Source organism: Scyliorhinus torazame, chromosome 18 (genome assembly GCF_047496885.1).
Source record: "Scyliorhinus torazame isolate Kashiwa2021f chromosome 18, sScyTor2.1, whole genome shotgun sequence".
Taxonomy (NCBI): Eukaryota; Metazoa; Chordata; class Chondrichthyes; order Carcharhiniformes; family Scyliorhinidae; genus Scyliorhinus; species Scyliorhinus torazame.
In genome coordinates, this window is record NC_092724.1 from 74,069,028 (window position 1) to 74,085,195 (window position 16,168).

Consider the following 16,168-nt stretch of genomic DNA (forward strand, 5'->3'; position numbering starts at 1 on the left):
AGCACCCTGCCCATTTGTAAAGGATGGTGAATCCAGTTTTTACTGAACAGGAATCCTTTCAACTATTCACCTTCCAGTGAGCAGTGTCAGGGTCAAATTCCTCAGCATTTGCATACTGCTGTACATCCAAAGCCTTGGAAAAGTTAAGATGGGAACACAACCCTGTGGGACTGCAGGATTCCCCACACCTGGAATCATAAAAGTCTCCTCCCCTTCAGCTTACGTGTTTGGTGCTCGACAAACCATTTCCTACCATCCCTCACCCCCAACCTCGTGCTATACCCTACACTGTGCAGACCACCCTCTGCATGGTGTTTGTAGGCCCTTCACCCACCACCTACCTGTGGGATGTATTTGATGAGTGTGATGACAAGTTTGATGTAGGAGAAATAGTAGAGATACTGCAGCCACGTAATTTTGTCAGCTACAGTCACAAACAAGGTGATAAGAGCGAAAAGCCAGGCAGCCACCAACAGTCCAATCGTAATCTTTGACACTTTCTGCTCCCCTCTCTGTGAGACGAAAGTACAGGAGAATCAAGATGGAGCAATACCATATCCAAAGATTTTGAACAAAACAGCTTGCAAATGTCAAAAGCAAATAAGTTGCAAGAACCAGGTCCCGAGTGTAGCAGAATGCCACGCCACTGCAATTGGGAACAAATATTTGTAACAGTCGGGTCATTTATTTCAAACTGCAGTGACCTGTAGTCATAGGCCCCATCAGTGAATTCTTACAAAAATAAAGGCACATTGTATCAAAGAAAGTGAAGCAGCCTTGACAGAAAAGATGCCGAGGGAACAAAACTAATGGTGTTTGTGGGAGGCGTGATCTATCCCAGATCGCTACTGGGATATCTTAATGTCCATTGACATAAATGGTCTGGAGGCAGAGGAATGATACAACGTTTTCGGATATTAAATCAAGCAATATGACAAAGTGTAAGGAAAAATGCAAGAAAATGCGGGAGTGCACTTGCCAATTAATAGACTGGGTTGATTGATGGCAACTGCAGTTTAGAGAAATATGAAGCAATACATCGAGAAAAGGAGTAAATAAATAATATGAGTGGCACAGTAGTACAGTGGTTAGCACTATTGCTTCACAGCACCAGGGACGTGTTTGATTCCCGGCTTGGGTAACTGTCTGTGCCGAGTCTGCACATTCTACTTGTGTCTGCGTGGGTTTCCTCTGGGTGCTCCGGTTTTCTCCCGCAAGTACCGAAAGACATGCTCGTTCGGTGAATTGGGCATTCTGAATTTTCCCTCAGTGTACCTGAACAGGCCCCGGAGCATGGCGACTGGGGGATTTTCACAGTAACTTCATTGCAGTGAAGCCTACTTGTGACAATAATAAAGATTATGAAATTGCTGCAGCAAATGGAGGGCCAGAGAGCTGCACATGGATTTAAAAAGTCAAAAATGGGATTCTGTATTTTATACATGAGGACGTGGAATATAAAACAAGGAAGAGATGCTGAGGTTGTACAGACATAGGTTAAGGTTCTGTGTTATGTACAGTTTTGGAAGAAGGATAGTGAAGATTCACTCAAATTTTAGCTGCCCTCCAAGACAGCGGGGATCAGGGCAGTGTCTAGTAAATGATTTCAAAGTACTGAAAGGTTTTAAGAATTGATACCAAGGAGGAAAAGATTCAGCATTTACACAAGAAATTAGAAGTAACATTTTCCAGTGCTGTTAGAATGGAAAAATCTTTGTACCACAAAAGGCTACTGAGTGAGAGACTTACTTTGGAAGGGAAATGTGAGCAGGTACAGGAAAAGGACAGGAGAATGGGAATTGTGCACCAGCTGCTGGTTTCATTCATGCTAGAAATTCTGAAACCAAAGTGTAACAAACCTCGCTGGAGCGGGACTGACCTCATACAAACAACACTGGCAGATTGTAAACATGGTTAGCAGGACTGCATGGAGACTGAAGAAAACGTCACTGCCTTGCACTGGGTTCACCCCATCTGGGTTATCCTTCAGGAACTGTTCCTGAAAAAGCAGGTGACAGATTTAGCACACGCATGACAATCAAATCAACAGTATAACTTATAATTCCATCAGAACTCTCAAGATCAAGTACAAATCCACTACACGGAACCCACGAACTGTAAACAGTCACATGATCAGAATAAATCTCTTCCAAATGATGCTCACCTCACAACTGGTTTGACTTTACTTCCATTTCCAGGTCACTGCCTCAACCTGCCTACTCAGTTTATGGTCAAATCTACATATCTATACAGAAGAGTGGATGGGGGGGGGGGGGCATTCACATAAACCACCCACACATAGGGAGGGTTCTCAGGTAGAAGGTGCTGTCCTTCAGATAAGACATTAAACCCTGTCTGCTCTCTTAGATGTGCAAGTTCCCAAAGCTCTTCCGATAGCCTGGCCAATATTCATCCTTTAATCACCATCAAGAAAACAGACTAGCTGGTACTTGTCTCATTGTTTCTTATGGAATCCTGCTGCTCGCAAAGCAGCTGCCATAATGTCTTAATTTCAAATGACTACAGTTCAAAGGTTAATTAGCTGTAAAATGCATTGAGGCTCCTGAATTCAGCAAGGCCCACCTTCCAATATCATCTTCCATTTAATCTCCAATTGTGCCATATCCTTAAGCTTCTACAGAGAGGGCTATGAAACCTGACACTTGCTGTTTTCCAGGATTTATGAAAGGCAGAAGTTGGTGTTTGCCTAAATGTGGAGGCCTTGTTCCATGAATCGGACTTCAGAATTAGGGATGCTGACAGGGCGAAGAGGTGAGAATTTGAAAACTCTGGTCTCTGGTTGGAGGTGCAATTCCGGTGCATTCAGCTATGAGTTCATAGAAATCTGGAGCGAGAATGCAGAATTGTGACAAAACATCACTGCTTCTCCAAATGTCATACAAGGTTTAGTCTGGATGGACCAAGTCTCGCCGATGAGCTAAGAGTTTGCAGTAGCTGGAGAGGCATGTGGACCTGTAAGAGGCTCGGCTGGTGCAGTTTAATATACTGGGAGCAGTGTGGAGGCAGTGGAGCGTTTTGTAAGGAATCAGTGAAATCCTTATCTGCACAAATAGTGGAGAAAAAGTGACATCAAAACATTTGATTTAAGTCTTAAAAAAGAGGGCTGCAAAAAACAATGATTTTAAAACATTATGCCTGGAAAATGGCTTATTGGATTGTCACCGATTTAAGTAGAAAACAACAACCCAATTTGCATGTTGAGGCGGAATAAACAGGGAAGAACAAAACATTTTCTGGCAAAGTGTTGACTGGGATAAAAAATAAAGAAAACATTGCTGAAAACGCATTGGCTTACCCATGATTTGAATGGAAAAGCCGATGAAGGGAAGCATGGGTACAAGGGTATACAAGTGTGGATATGGGCTAGGGTTTAGAAAACTCCAAAGTATATCATGGAGTTCACCTGACCTACAACTGTTTATTGAATTTGGCTAGAATGAGCAAAAGAGCCTGCCTTTCAGGTGTTATTCGTTAGAGTTCTTAGATGCTTTTAATCAAAAAAACAAGCTTTATTCTAAGAACTTAGTTCACATTTGTATAAACACGCACAGCAAGAATTTGTATCAACTAACAAACATAAAGACCCCACACAGCTACGTAATCTATGTATAACCCTTAATGAATTGCCCCCCCTTAACTGTTCCAATTCAACAACAAAATCCAAGCAAAACCAGAAACCCCTTTTCAAAGGCGTGGCCCAGCACAGGGCATTCTCACGGTCTTTAAGAATTGTTATTGATACTCTGATCACCTTTTCAAAAAGCTAGTTTGAATTCCTTCCAGAAAGCAATTATCTCTTTTAAGTTACCAAGCAGTCTGGAAGCAACTTTTAAAATGAGGATAGTGAGTCAGGCCAAAGAAAACTTCTGTTCTCTGTCCGAATCCACAGCAGCCAAATGTGAAAGCGAAACCAAAAAAAAAAAACCTCCCACACCACAGCCCAGCTCCACCCACACAATGACATCACTGAAGCCATGTGATAAGACAAAAACCTTTCTTAAAGGAACACTCGCATAACAACATGCAACATGGTGAAGGACTTGAGTCATGTCTCAGGAGACTGGGGAAGCTGGAAATTGGTTCCTCGCAGCAGGAAAGGTTAGGATATTTAATAGATGTGTTTATAAGTGTGAAGGTTTTGAAGGAGTAAATGAGAACCTGAGAGAGTGGGTAAATCACCAGAGAACACAGGTTTAAGGTGACAGGCCAAAGAGCTTGGGGAAGATGGATGTTCTCTTTTAAACAGTGTTATGATGATTTGGAATGCAATATTGGAAGAGTGACAAAATACCACTTTTGGGCTATAGGCTTATCAGGGCCAGAGAATATGTTGAATTTCTCCAGTACTATTTTTAAAATTAGTACGAATATCAACATGTTCTTTACTTTCACCAGGCACTTGGTTCCCCACTGCTTCCATAATTTTTCTTTTGCTTTCTACTGTGAAGACAGATGTACAAAGTATTTACAAAAGCTCCAGCACACAGGCCACTCGGCCCATTCTGTCTATGCCAACCCAAGGAAACTCAGCTACCCTTTCTTTTTTTAAATAAATTTAGTGTACCCAATTCATTTTTTCCAATTAAGGGGCAAGTTAGCGTGGCCAATTCACCTACCCTGCACTTCTTTGGGTTGTGGGGACGAAACCCAGGCAAACACGAGGAGAATGTGCAAACCCCACACGGATAGTGACCCAGAGCCGGGATCGAATCGGAAACCTCGGCTCCGTGAGGCAGCAGTGCTAACCACTGCACCACCGTGCTGCCCCGGCTTCCCTTTCTAATCCCACCTTCCTGCACCCAGTCCATAGCCCTGTAGCATACAGCACTTAAGGTACAGATCTTAGGTCTCATATTATACAGTGGGCGATTGTCATCTATTTACGTACATGCGGTTCTTTCTCCTTCGCCTCACCACCTTTGTTGATTGGGCCCGGCCCCTCTCCTGCCACCCCCTCCCCACATCCTGTTTTTGGTGGGGGTTTTTTTTGGGGGGGGGGGGGGGGGGTTTGTTCCTTGTGGCCTTTGCTCTAGGCTCCCTATTATCCATTTCAGCCATTCTCCAGCCACACTCTCCCTGGCCTCTCCCCTACCCAGTCTGTTCCCTGCAGTCTCGTTGGCTCCCGTGTGCACCCCACACCCGCTCTATTGGCTGTTGGCCTCGAATAGGTCCTGGAACAAGTTGGTGATTGGCCTCCATGCTTTGTGGATGTCCTCCTCTGACCCTCGATAGCGAATTTGATCTTCTCCAAGTGGAGAAATTTCAACAGGTCCACCAGCCAGTCTGCAGCTGTGGGTGGTGCTGCTGACGGCCAGCCGAGGATGATTCTTCAATGGGCGATTAGGGAAGCAAAGGCAATGCGTCGCCCCCTCCACATAAACAGTTCTGGTTGGTCCGATACACCGAAGACTGCCACTCGCTGGTATGGGCTCCACCCTCTCCCCCCCGCACCAACCTTGGACACTACCTCGAAGCAGGCTGTCCAAAACCCTGTAAGTCTGGGGCACGTGGATGTGGTTGGCTGGGCCTCCTTGGCCACCGTTCACATTTGTCCTCCACTTCCAGGAAGAACATTAGGGTTCTTGTTAAGTACGCTCTGTGCACCACTTTTAATTGCATGAGGCTTAGCCTTGTGCAAGTGGAGGTGGAGTTGGCCCTGTACAGTGCTCTCCTCCAGAGTCCCCACCCTATTTCCATCCCTAGCTCTTCCTGCCATTTTCCCCAGTGTTTCGTCCAGTGGGGAGCGTCCCTTTCTAGTAGTCGTTCGTACAGATCCCCGCAGTTCCACCCCTCCCCAGATTACCTGCGTCGAGCAGTGTCTCTCTCGGGGTTCGTGGGTATGCTGTCGTCTCCTTGCGGAGAAAGTTCTTAACTTGTAGGTGTCAGGGTTTGTTTCCTTTCGGTAGCAGAAGTCTGTCAGTTCCTCTCAGGTCGCTAGTCAGTCCTATGTGTAAAAGTCCCTAACAGTCAGTGCCGCCCCCCCCCCCCCCCCCCCCCCCCCCCCCGCCCAGCAGTCTTATGTTCGCTGTCTACTCTATGGGCAGCACGGTAGCATGGTGGTTAGCACAATTGCTTCACAGCTCCAGGGTCCCAGGTTCGATTCCCGCTTGGTTCACTGTCTGAGTGGATTCTGCACGTTCTCCCAGTGTGTGCGTGGGTTTCCTCCGGGTGCTCCGGTTTCCTCCCACAGTCCAAAGATGTGCAAGTTAGGTGGATTGGCCATGCTAAATTGCCCTTAGTGTTAAAAATTGCCCTTAGTGTTGGGTGGGGTTACTGGGTTATGAGGATAGGGTGGAGGTGTGGGCTTGGGTAGGGTGCTCTTTCAAAGAGCCGGTGCAGACTCGATGGGCCGAATGGCATCCTTCTGCACTGTAAATTCTATGAAATCTACTCTTAACAAAGCCCATCTGGTCCTCTGCGACCACCTCTGGTACACCGTTCTCTAACCGCTTAGCCAGGAATTTTGCGAGTAATTTCTACATTGAGCAGTGAAATGGGTCTGAAAGATCAGCATTCTTTTGGGACTTTGTCTTTCTTGCATATCAGCGATATGGCAGCTTGTTGGAGGCAGGGTGCCCCTCGCTAGTGAGTCTGCAAACATCTCCCGCATGTACGGGGCCAGTGCCGTCGCAAATAGTTTTGTAGAAATCCACCGGGAACCTGTTGGGTCCCAGCGCCTTCCCCGCCTGCATGGATCTGATGCTCTCCATGGCCTCTTCCAGTCCTAGCTGTGCTTCCAGCCCCCTCCTCCAACGACTGGCATGTCCAGTCCATCGAGGAACGTTTCATCCCCGATCCCCCGGTAGAAGGCCTCGAACGCTTCATTTACCTTTTTTGTTCAGCTACCGTCCACCTCTGCTATCTTTCACCTGTACTATTTCCCTTGTGGCTGCCTTCTTTCTCAGCTGGTAAGTCAGCAGGCGGCTAGCCTTGTCTCCATGTTCAAAGAAGGTTTCCATGTCTGGCGAACTTGGTGCACTGTCTTCCTGGTGGATGCAGATTAAAGTCCATTTGTAACTTTTTCCTCTCCACCAGAAGCTCTACGTTCGGAGCTTCGGAGTATCTTCTTTCGACCTCCAGAATGGAGTCAATCAGTTGCTGCCTGGCCACCTTCTCTGCCTTGATAGACTATAATTTCTCCTCTAATCACAGTCTTCAGCGCCTCACAGAACGTGGAGGATGAGACATCCAGTTGTTAGCAATAACTCGTCAATGGCCCGTGATGTTTTCTGGCAGAAGCCCTTGTCGGCCAAGAGGGTCGTGCCCAACCTCCATGGCATGGCCCATCTCCAACCTCTCAACCATGTAGTGTGGAGCCTGGTCGGAGATTACAATCGTGGAGTACTCCACTCTTACTATCTTTGGAAGCACCGATTTTCCCCCCCAAAAAGGTTTACATGGGTATGGACCTTGTGTACTTGTGAGAAGAAACTCCTTCAAACTATTTCAAATAATAGTTTTACTTTTAATGATTAGAGGCAGAGTAACTATGCCACTTCTGAAAGACAATGGATATATCCATTTCAAAGAATTTTCTCACCCGAGTGCAGGAACCGCCATGGGTCCACAGCCCCCATCTGTTCCATAAATGTTCTCAGTTCTCTAGCCATGCCTGCCATTATCCCCGTTCTGGGGTTTGACCTGTCCGTCAGCGGGTCCTGTACACAGTTAAAGTCTCCCCCTCCATGATAAGTTAGTGCATCTCTTTGTCGGGATTTCCGCCATGGTCTTCTTTACAAATTCCGTGTCATCCCAGTTTGGCGCGTACCCGTTGGCTAGGACCACTGGTGCCCCATCCAGGACAACCGCTGACAATGACGTACCATCCGCCTTGGTCGGTAGCAGTCCTTGTCACCGTAAACACCCTCTTTTTGCTGATCAAAATAACTACCTCCCTAGCCCTCAGCCCGTAACATGAACCCGTAACGGTATGTCTGTCTCCCCAGCCCTTCCTTACCCGCAATCGGTCCTTCTCCCTCAGGTGCATCTCTTGGAGGAAGACTCCGTCAGCTTTCATATTTTTCAGGTGGGTGAAGACTCTGGATCTTTTCACTGGGCCTTTAAGTCCCTTGACATTCCAGGTGACTATTCTGATGGAGGGTTTTTGTCCCCCCCCCCCCGCCCCCCCTTCCTGCGGGATCAACCATATTTACCTTGTGGACACTCCCCTGCACTCTGGGGTTTCCTTTGTTAGGGGGCCACCCACAATGGCTACGGTCGCTATATTCACCATGAGGCCGCGCCCCTGCAGTCCTGGGGTTCCCTTTGTCCAGGGGCCACCAAACATCGCCGCCAACTGTGTGTACATCACGTGGGTGAGCCCCTGCACTCTTGGGGTTTTCCTTTGTTCATGGGCCCTCCAAAGTGACTACTTGTGGTGCTATCCTGTTCCACGTTTCTAAGAGTGACCTGCTGAAGCCAGTCTAGACCCCTTACCCCACCCCATCATTTTGTTCCCCCTGCGATTGGTTTACCCTCCTCTTGCTGCTAACCCCTGCCACCCCCCCTCCCGTTTACCCCTCTGCTTCCCCCCTTGGTGTTGTGCACCCCATCCCCCACCAGACGCTCTCTCCCTGGTGGGTGACGCACCCACCCACCCCCATACCTCCTGGAGCTAGCTTTCCCGCTAGTATGATGGCCCCCCTCTCCTGGGGTCAGTCTGACCCCCTCCTACGCCCGCTCTGTTGATGTTCCTCCCTCTATCTCCTCCTCACCCTCTCCTGCGCTCTGCTGCACTTGCCCGCTCCTTTCTAGAACTGGTTTCCCTGTTCATAATGAGGCGAAGCAGTCCCGTGCAAAATTGCCCACTTGTTCTTCTCTGCCTCCTCTATGCCTTTGCTGTTTCCCTTGCTGTCTGTCTAGACCGTTTCTTTGGGCGAGCCAGGGGGAGCCTGAGACTGAAATCTTCTGCAGGGCAGTGAAGTAATGTTCCTTGCCCTGATGTGTTACCCAGAGCCTGGCTGGATACAGCATCCCAAATTTAATGTTGTTCCTGTACAGGGCCGATTGTGCACTGGTTAAATTCAATCCTGCGCTTTGCCAGGTCTACCTAATGTCCTGGTAGACTGATTTTGTGTGCCTCCCAGCTGCAAGCCTTCATCTGTCTGGCCCAGCGAAGGATCCTTTCCCGGTCCTCATTTCTGTGCAACTTGGCAATGACCGCTCTCAGCTGCTCCCCGGCCTTGGGCTTTGGTCGGAGCCCTGTTGATCTCTTGGGGAAGCTGTCTCTCCCCACTAGGTTACCTAGCATTTGGGCCACGTGGTTGGTAGGGTCCCTGCCCTCGAATCCTTCTGGCAGGCCCACTATTCTGATGCTCCTGTTGCCTCGACCTAATTTCTTGGCCCTCCACTTTCCTTTTCAGGCTCCCTAGGGTCGCACTAATCTCTTGATTTCAGCCTCCAGGGTGACAATTCGGTTCCTCTGGTCCATCGAGAGCGCCTTTATTGTGGTCCCCTGGGCCTGCAGTCTCTTTCCCATACCGTTGAGGGCCACCTGCATGGTGGCTAGCGTCCTTGCCATCGCTATCTTGACTGCTGCCTTTGCGTTAATATTGTCTCTCATCTCCATCAGTTCACTGGTGAGAAACGACTTCTGTCTACCACTTGGCGGGAGGAGTGGGGTTGCCCCTTTTTTCAGGGTTGCCGATCTCCCTTTCTTGGGAGTGGCCGGAGACCCCTCGCCTCGTGGGTCTGCTGATCCGCTTGCTCGCCGCTCCTGTCCCTTGCCGCAGTTTTGGTGTCTCTGTGGCCTCTCGAACTGTTTCTTCCTGGCATCCTTGCTGCATTCTTGTTAAGGGTAAGGGGCTGCCTTAGGCCAATTTTGTGGGCTTAAATTCCGCTAAAAGTGCCTACAATAGTCTTTTGGAGGAGAGCCACCTGATGTGTAACTGCTCAGCTCATCCCCATCACCAGAAGTCTCCTTCCCCTCAATTTTGTATACCTAGATTAGTCACCCCTCCGCCTTCTTTGTTCCAAGTAAAATAACCCCAAGCTATCCAATCTCTCCTCGTAGCTACACTTTTCGAGCCCTGGCAACATTCTTGGAAACCTCCTCTGCACTTTCTCCAGAGAAATTATGTCCTTCCTGTAATGTGGTGACCGGAATTGCACAAAATACTCCAGTTGTGACCTCACCAGTGTTTTATACAATTCCACATTATATTCTTACTTTTATATTCTATACCTCTGCCAATGAAGGAAAGCGATCCATAAGCTTTCTTTACAACCTTGTCGACTTGAACTGTTGCCTTTAGGGACCTGTGTACCTGTAACACCAAGATCTCTCACTTCATCTTAGTATATTCCATTTATTGTGTGCATCCTATAACTGTTTGATCTCCCTAAATGCATGAGCTCACACTTGCGTTAAATTCCACCTGCCACTTTATCGCGCACTCCACCAATCCCTCAATATCATTGGAGATTATTGCTATCCTCCACACTGTCCATCACTCAACCAATCTTAAAATTTCCCAATCGTGCCCCCCCCCACCCCCTACGTTCACGTCCAAGTCGTTAATATATAACACAAACCGTAAGGGTCCCAACGCCGAGCCCTGTGGAACATCACTTGCAACATCTTTCCATTTGCAAGGGCAGCTTCACCATTACCCTTTGTGTCCTGTTACTTAGCCAACTGCTATTTTCCAATTTGCCCTGTATCTCAGGGGTTGTAACGTTTTTGACCAATCTGCCATTTGGGACTGTCAAACGCTTTGCTAAAATCCATGTACACAACATCCACTGCACTATCTTCATCAGCTCTTCTTGTAACTTCCTCAAAGAATTCAATCAAATTTATGAGGCAAGACCTTCCTTTAAATTGTTTAATGTCTCTGCCACTTCCTTCATTTCCCATGATAATTGGTAAAGTTATGCATTCTTTACACATTGAATCTGTACATTCCAACCTGAGGATTGGTAGGACACCAGGTAGTAGTGTAAGTGATATTATAATATTGATTAGACAATGCCTATGTGATCTGACTCTGCATTATATAAAGCTTCTAGGTCTGCAGTAGTCTGTTTTGAGGCAATGGTAAACTGGACTAGCTCATAGTCAATCCTTCACTCTAAAACTAACCGTACACAGAAATGAATGAATGTTTTTGAAGAATGATCAATCTAACTTCTCGCAATGGACCCTGTACAGTGCTGTGAACAAAGTAAAATTTAGAAAAGGATACAGAGCAAAAAATGCAAACTGTCTGTAGTGATCTGTGATGTCGTTAAATCTAGCCAATAACATTAATAAATGTAAGAGCATGACAGTCTTTAACATGTTACCAATTGAAATCAGAAAGAGATATGCCCAGAATGTGGCTGTGGAATAATCCTTTACCTGCAAGGTGACAGAGGTATAGAACAAATTTACCACCTGGCTAAAGGAGCGAGGAAGTGGATTTCCAAAAGCTTAATGGGCTAAGGGGCTAGGAATGCCTCTGACTAACATTTTGAAAGAGGTTTCTGTTAAAGTGGTAATGCCTCCTCTTCAAGTAACTTAACCATGGCCTTCACTGCTTCCTAATGAACATTTACTGAAACGTGTTCTCAGGATGCTAAATTAATTACCTCAATATATGGAATCCAGTACAGACCAATGTTAAACATTCCATATGCAATGTGACCAGTCAGATTAAGTGCCAGAAAATCAAAATTCAATCCAACCACACTGAGAGAGAGAGAGAGAGAAACAAAGAGAAATACATATGAATAACATTCACATATGAGTTAGAATTAATGTGCTTACATCACAGGTCTAAAGGAGACAACAATATTTCTGTTACAAAAACTGCTAAACATTAATTTAGATGAAGTACAAGAGGTTGCGGACATGATCGGGGCAATTTATCAGGGAATATGATCCTTAGCTTGTATCAGCTGGAGTTTAGAAGAGTTAAGAGGCAACTTGATTGAAACATAATGTTGTAGTAAATGATCCATTGGGAAATATTGATCATAATATCATTTAACTCCATGTTAAATTTGAAAATGACATGCTCAGTTGCAAACAGAAATCTTAAACTTAAACAAAGCCAATTACATAGACACGAGGATAGAACTGGCTACGGCTAATTGAGTAAACAGACTAAACGGTATGGAGGTAAATAAACAGTGGGAAACATTTAAAGAAACAATTCAAAATGGTAAACAAAAATATATTCAATGGAAAAAAAACCTCAGCAAAGACTCAGGAGGTTAAGGATAGTGTTAGATTACAGAAAGAGTCTTACAACGCTGCAAAAAACAGAAGCACGTCTGAGGATTAGGAGTGTTTCAGAAACAAGATGATCACCAAAACAGGGCAGCACGGTGGCGCAGTGGTTAACACTGCTGCCTCACGGCACTGAGGACCCGATCCCAGCCCTAGGTCACTGCCCGTGTGGAGTTCGTACATTCCCCCCGTATCTGCGTGGGTCTCACCCCCACAACCCAAAGATGTGCAGGGTAGGTGGATTGGCCACACTAAATTGCCCCTTAATTGGAAATTTTGTTTTTTTAAAAATCAACAAAACATTGTTCAAAAGGGGGGGGAAAATGACACTAGTCAGAAATATAAAAACAGATTGCAAGAGCTTTTATAAGTATATGAAAAGGAAGAGAGTAGCTCTCTAGTAAACGTTTGTTGCTGAGAAGCAGAGACAGATAAAATCATCAGGAATGAGGAAATTGTCGAGGCATTGAACAAATAGCGTGCGTCTGTCTTCACGGTAGAAGACACAAGTTTCACATCAGAAATACATAATGATCGAGGGGCTACAGGGAATGAGGAAATTATATCAGCAGAAAAAAGGTATTGGAAAGAATTGAAAGAGTAAAATGTAATTAATCCCTGGGATCTAATGGCTTATACCCTAGGGTTCTAAAAGAGATAACTTCAGAGTTCATGCACTAGCTATGATTTTTCAAATTTCCTTAAAATCGGGAACAGTCCCATTAGATCAGAAATTGTGAAATGTTACACCACTTTTCAAGAGAGGGGGAGAGAAAACAGTGTACTATAGGCCAGTTAGCCGAACATGGTTATTGGGAATAGGATGGAATCTATTATTAAGGAAGTCTTAATAATAACTTGGGTGGCGTGGTAGCACAGTGGTTAGCACAATTGCTTCATAGCTTCAAGGTCCCAGGTTCGATTCCCGGCTTGGGTCACTGTCTGTGCGGAGTCTGCACGTTCTCCCCTGTGTGGGTTTCCTCCGGGTGCTCCGGTTTCCTCCCACAGTCCAAAGATGTGCAGGTTAGGTGGATTGGCCATGATAAATCACCCTTAGGTTAGGTGGGGTTATGGGGATAGGGTAGAGGTGTGGGCTTAAGTGGGATACTCTTTCCAAGAGCCAATGCAGACTCGATGGGCTGAATGGCCTCCTTCTGCACTATAAATTCTATGAAAATGCACGTAGAACACAGTATGATTAGAATATGGTTTTACTAAAAGGAAATCCTGTGACAAATTTATTAGAGTTTTTTCAGGATGCAAGTACATTTTTCAGGATGTAGGTAGATAAAGGCGAACCAGTAGCTGTAGTATACCTGGATTTGCAAAAAAACATTAAATAATAATAATCTTTATTGTCACAAGTAGGCTTACATTAACACTGCAATGACGTTACTGTGAAACGCCCCTAATCGCCATTCCGACGCCAGTTCGGGTACACAGAAGGAGAATTCAGAATGTCCAAATTACCAAACAGCATGTCTTTCGGGACTCGTGGGAGGAAATCGAAGCACCTAGAGGAAACCCATGCAGACACAGGGAGAATGTGCAGACTCTGCACAGACAGTGAACCAAGCCGGGAATCGAACCTGGGACCCTGGAGCTGTGAAGCAACAGTGCTACCCACTGTTCTAAAGTTAATAGACAAGATAAGGGCTCATGGGAGCTGGGGGTAATATTTTAGCATGGGCAGTGGATTGATAATGGATAGAGGATTGGTAATGAATAAAAAGCAGAGAGTTGGTATAAACAGGGCTTTTTCAAGTTGGTGGACAGTGAATAGGAGAACTGGCACGTCAGCTATTTAGAATCACTGTAAACGACTGAGATGGAAAGACGGAGAGTTTGCTGAAGGTACCAACTAGGTGTCCTCATCGGAGAAAGGACATTCTTGCTCTGGAGGGAGAGCAGTGAAGGTTTACCAGGCTGATTCCTGGGATCGCGGGACTGTCATATGAGGAGAGACTAAGTTGGTTAGGTTATATTGTTTGGAGTTTAGAAGAGTGAGAGGAGATCTCATAGAAATTTATAAAATTCTAACAGGATTAGGCAGGGTAGATTCAGAAACAATGTTCCTGATGGTGTGGGAGTCCAGAACTAGGGGTCATAGTTTGAGGATAAGGGGTAAACATTTTAGAACTGAGGCGAGGTGATATTTCTTCACCCAGAGAGTGGTGAATCTGTGGAATTCTCTACAACAGAAAGTAGTTGAAGCCAAAACATTGGTGTAATTTCAAAAAGGAATTAGATATAGCTCTTGGGGCTAAAGAAATCAAGGGATATGGGGGGGAAAGCTGGGTCAGGGTATTGAACTTGATGATCATCCATGACCTTAACGAATGGCGGAGCAGGTTCAAAGGGCCGAATAGCCTCCATTTGCTTCTATTTTCTATGTTTCTGTGTGTGGTGAGCTGCCTTCTTGAACCACTATGGTCCATGTGGCATAGGTACACCCACAGGGCTGTTAGTGAGGGAGTTTCAGGTTTTTGACCCAGTGACAGTGAAAGACGGTGAAATATTTCAAGTCAGGAAAGTGTGTGACTTCAAGGGGAACTTGCAGATGGTGATGTTCCCATCTGTCTGCTGCCTTTGTCCTTCTTAGTTCTAAGGAAGGGGTGAAGAGGAGATTCACTAGGTTTATTCCGGAGTTGAGAGGATTGGCTTATGAGGAGAGACTGAGTAGACTGGGGCTATGTTCATTGGAATTTAGAAGAATGAGGGATGAGGGGGGGGGGGGGGGGGGGGGGCGGCATCTGATAGAAACATCTAAATTATGAAGGGAATAGATAGGATAGAAGCAGGGAGGTTGTTTCCACTGGTGGGTGAAGATAGAACTAGGGGGCATAGCCTCAAAATAAGGGAGAGCAGATTTAGGACTGAGTTGAGGAGGAACCCTTTCACCCAAAGGGTTGTGAATCTGTGGAATTCCCTGCCCAGTGAAGCAGTTGAGGCTACCTCGTTAAATGTTTTTAAGGCAAAGAGAGATAGATTTTTGAACAGTGAAGGAACTAAGGATTATGGTGAGCGGGCGGGTAAGTGGAGCTGAGTCCACAAAAAGATCAGACATGATCTTATTGAATGGCAGAGCAGGCTCGAAGGGCCAGATGGCCTACTCCTGCTCCTTGTTCTTCCATTTTTCCTCGGATGGTGATGTCTAGCACGAGGGGACATATCTTTAAATAGATTTCAGACAGATGTCAGAGGTAGGTTCTTTACCCAGAGAGTAGTAAGGGCGTGGAATGCCCTGCCTGCAACAGTAGTGGACTCGTCAACACTAAGGACATTCAAATGGTCATTGGAGAGATATATGGATGTTAAGGGAATAGTGTAGATGGGCTTTAGAGTGGTTTCACAGGTCGGCGCAACATCGAGGGCCGAAGGGCCTGTACAGCGCTGTAATGTTCTATGTTCTAGTCAAAGAAGCTCACATCCCGTGACTAAATAAAACAGTTAATCTCACGTGGCATGAATTTTAGATCTTGTTGTATTTCTGTGGTTCATAATTACCAACAATGTCGTAAGAAAATAGACAAGAAAAGTAGATGGTTGTGCATTTAATAACTGGGGCAGATTAGGCATTTTAAATTTTCCATCTCTGACAAACGTCATAGTAATAATAAATGTTATTAATCTAAACACTGCCCTGGTGAAGTGCTCCACACCTTTCACTCATCCTTACCTAATGAAATTATGTGTAAAGATCACTGGAGCTTGAAAATAGTACTAAACCCCTGGGGTGGTACTTCAGATACTTTAATCTTTCACAGACACCAACACAGTGTAAATTCATACGAGCTAATTGCAGAATGTGAAATAACATGCAAACTGAGGTTCATCAGTGTCATCGGCTCACTAGCTTCCATATCTTATGCAAAGAGTTCAAAGATCAATGCTGCACCCAGAGCAGGAACTGTAGGCAGCAGCAAATAAATG

At 45.8% G+C, this 16,168-nt stretch overlaps 1 protein-coding gene across 1 annotated transcript in view; it reads right to left on the minus strand.

Annotated features, from left to right (window-relative positions):
- LOC140395306 (cystinosin-like) overlaps positions 1-16,168 on the minus strand; it is a 71,136-nt gene that overhangs the window by 17,516 nt on the left and 37,452 nt on the right. Inside the window, exons 7-9 of the mRNA XM_072482907.1 lie at positions 11,593-11,692; positions 1,880-1,999; positions 342-512 (exon numbers count right to left, since the gene is read on the minus strand). Coding sequence (XP_072339008.1) covers positions 342-512; positions 1,880-1,999; positions 11,593-11,692 — 391 coding nt within the window. The remainder of the gene's footprint in view (positions 1-341; positions 513-1,879; positions 2,000-11,592; positions 11,693-16,168) is intronic.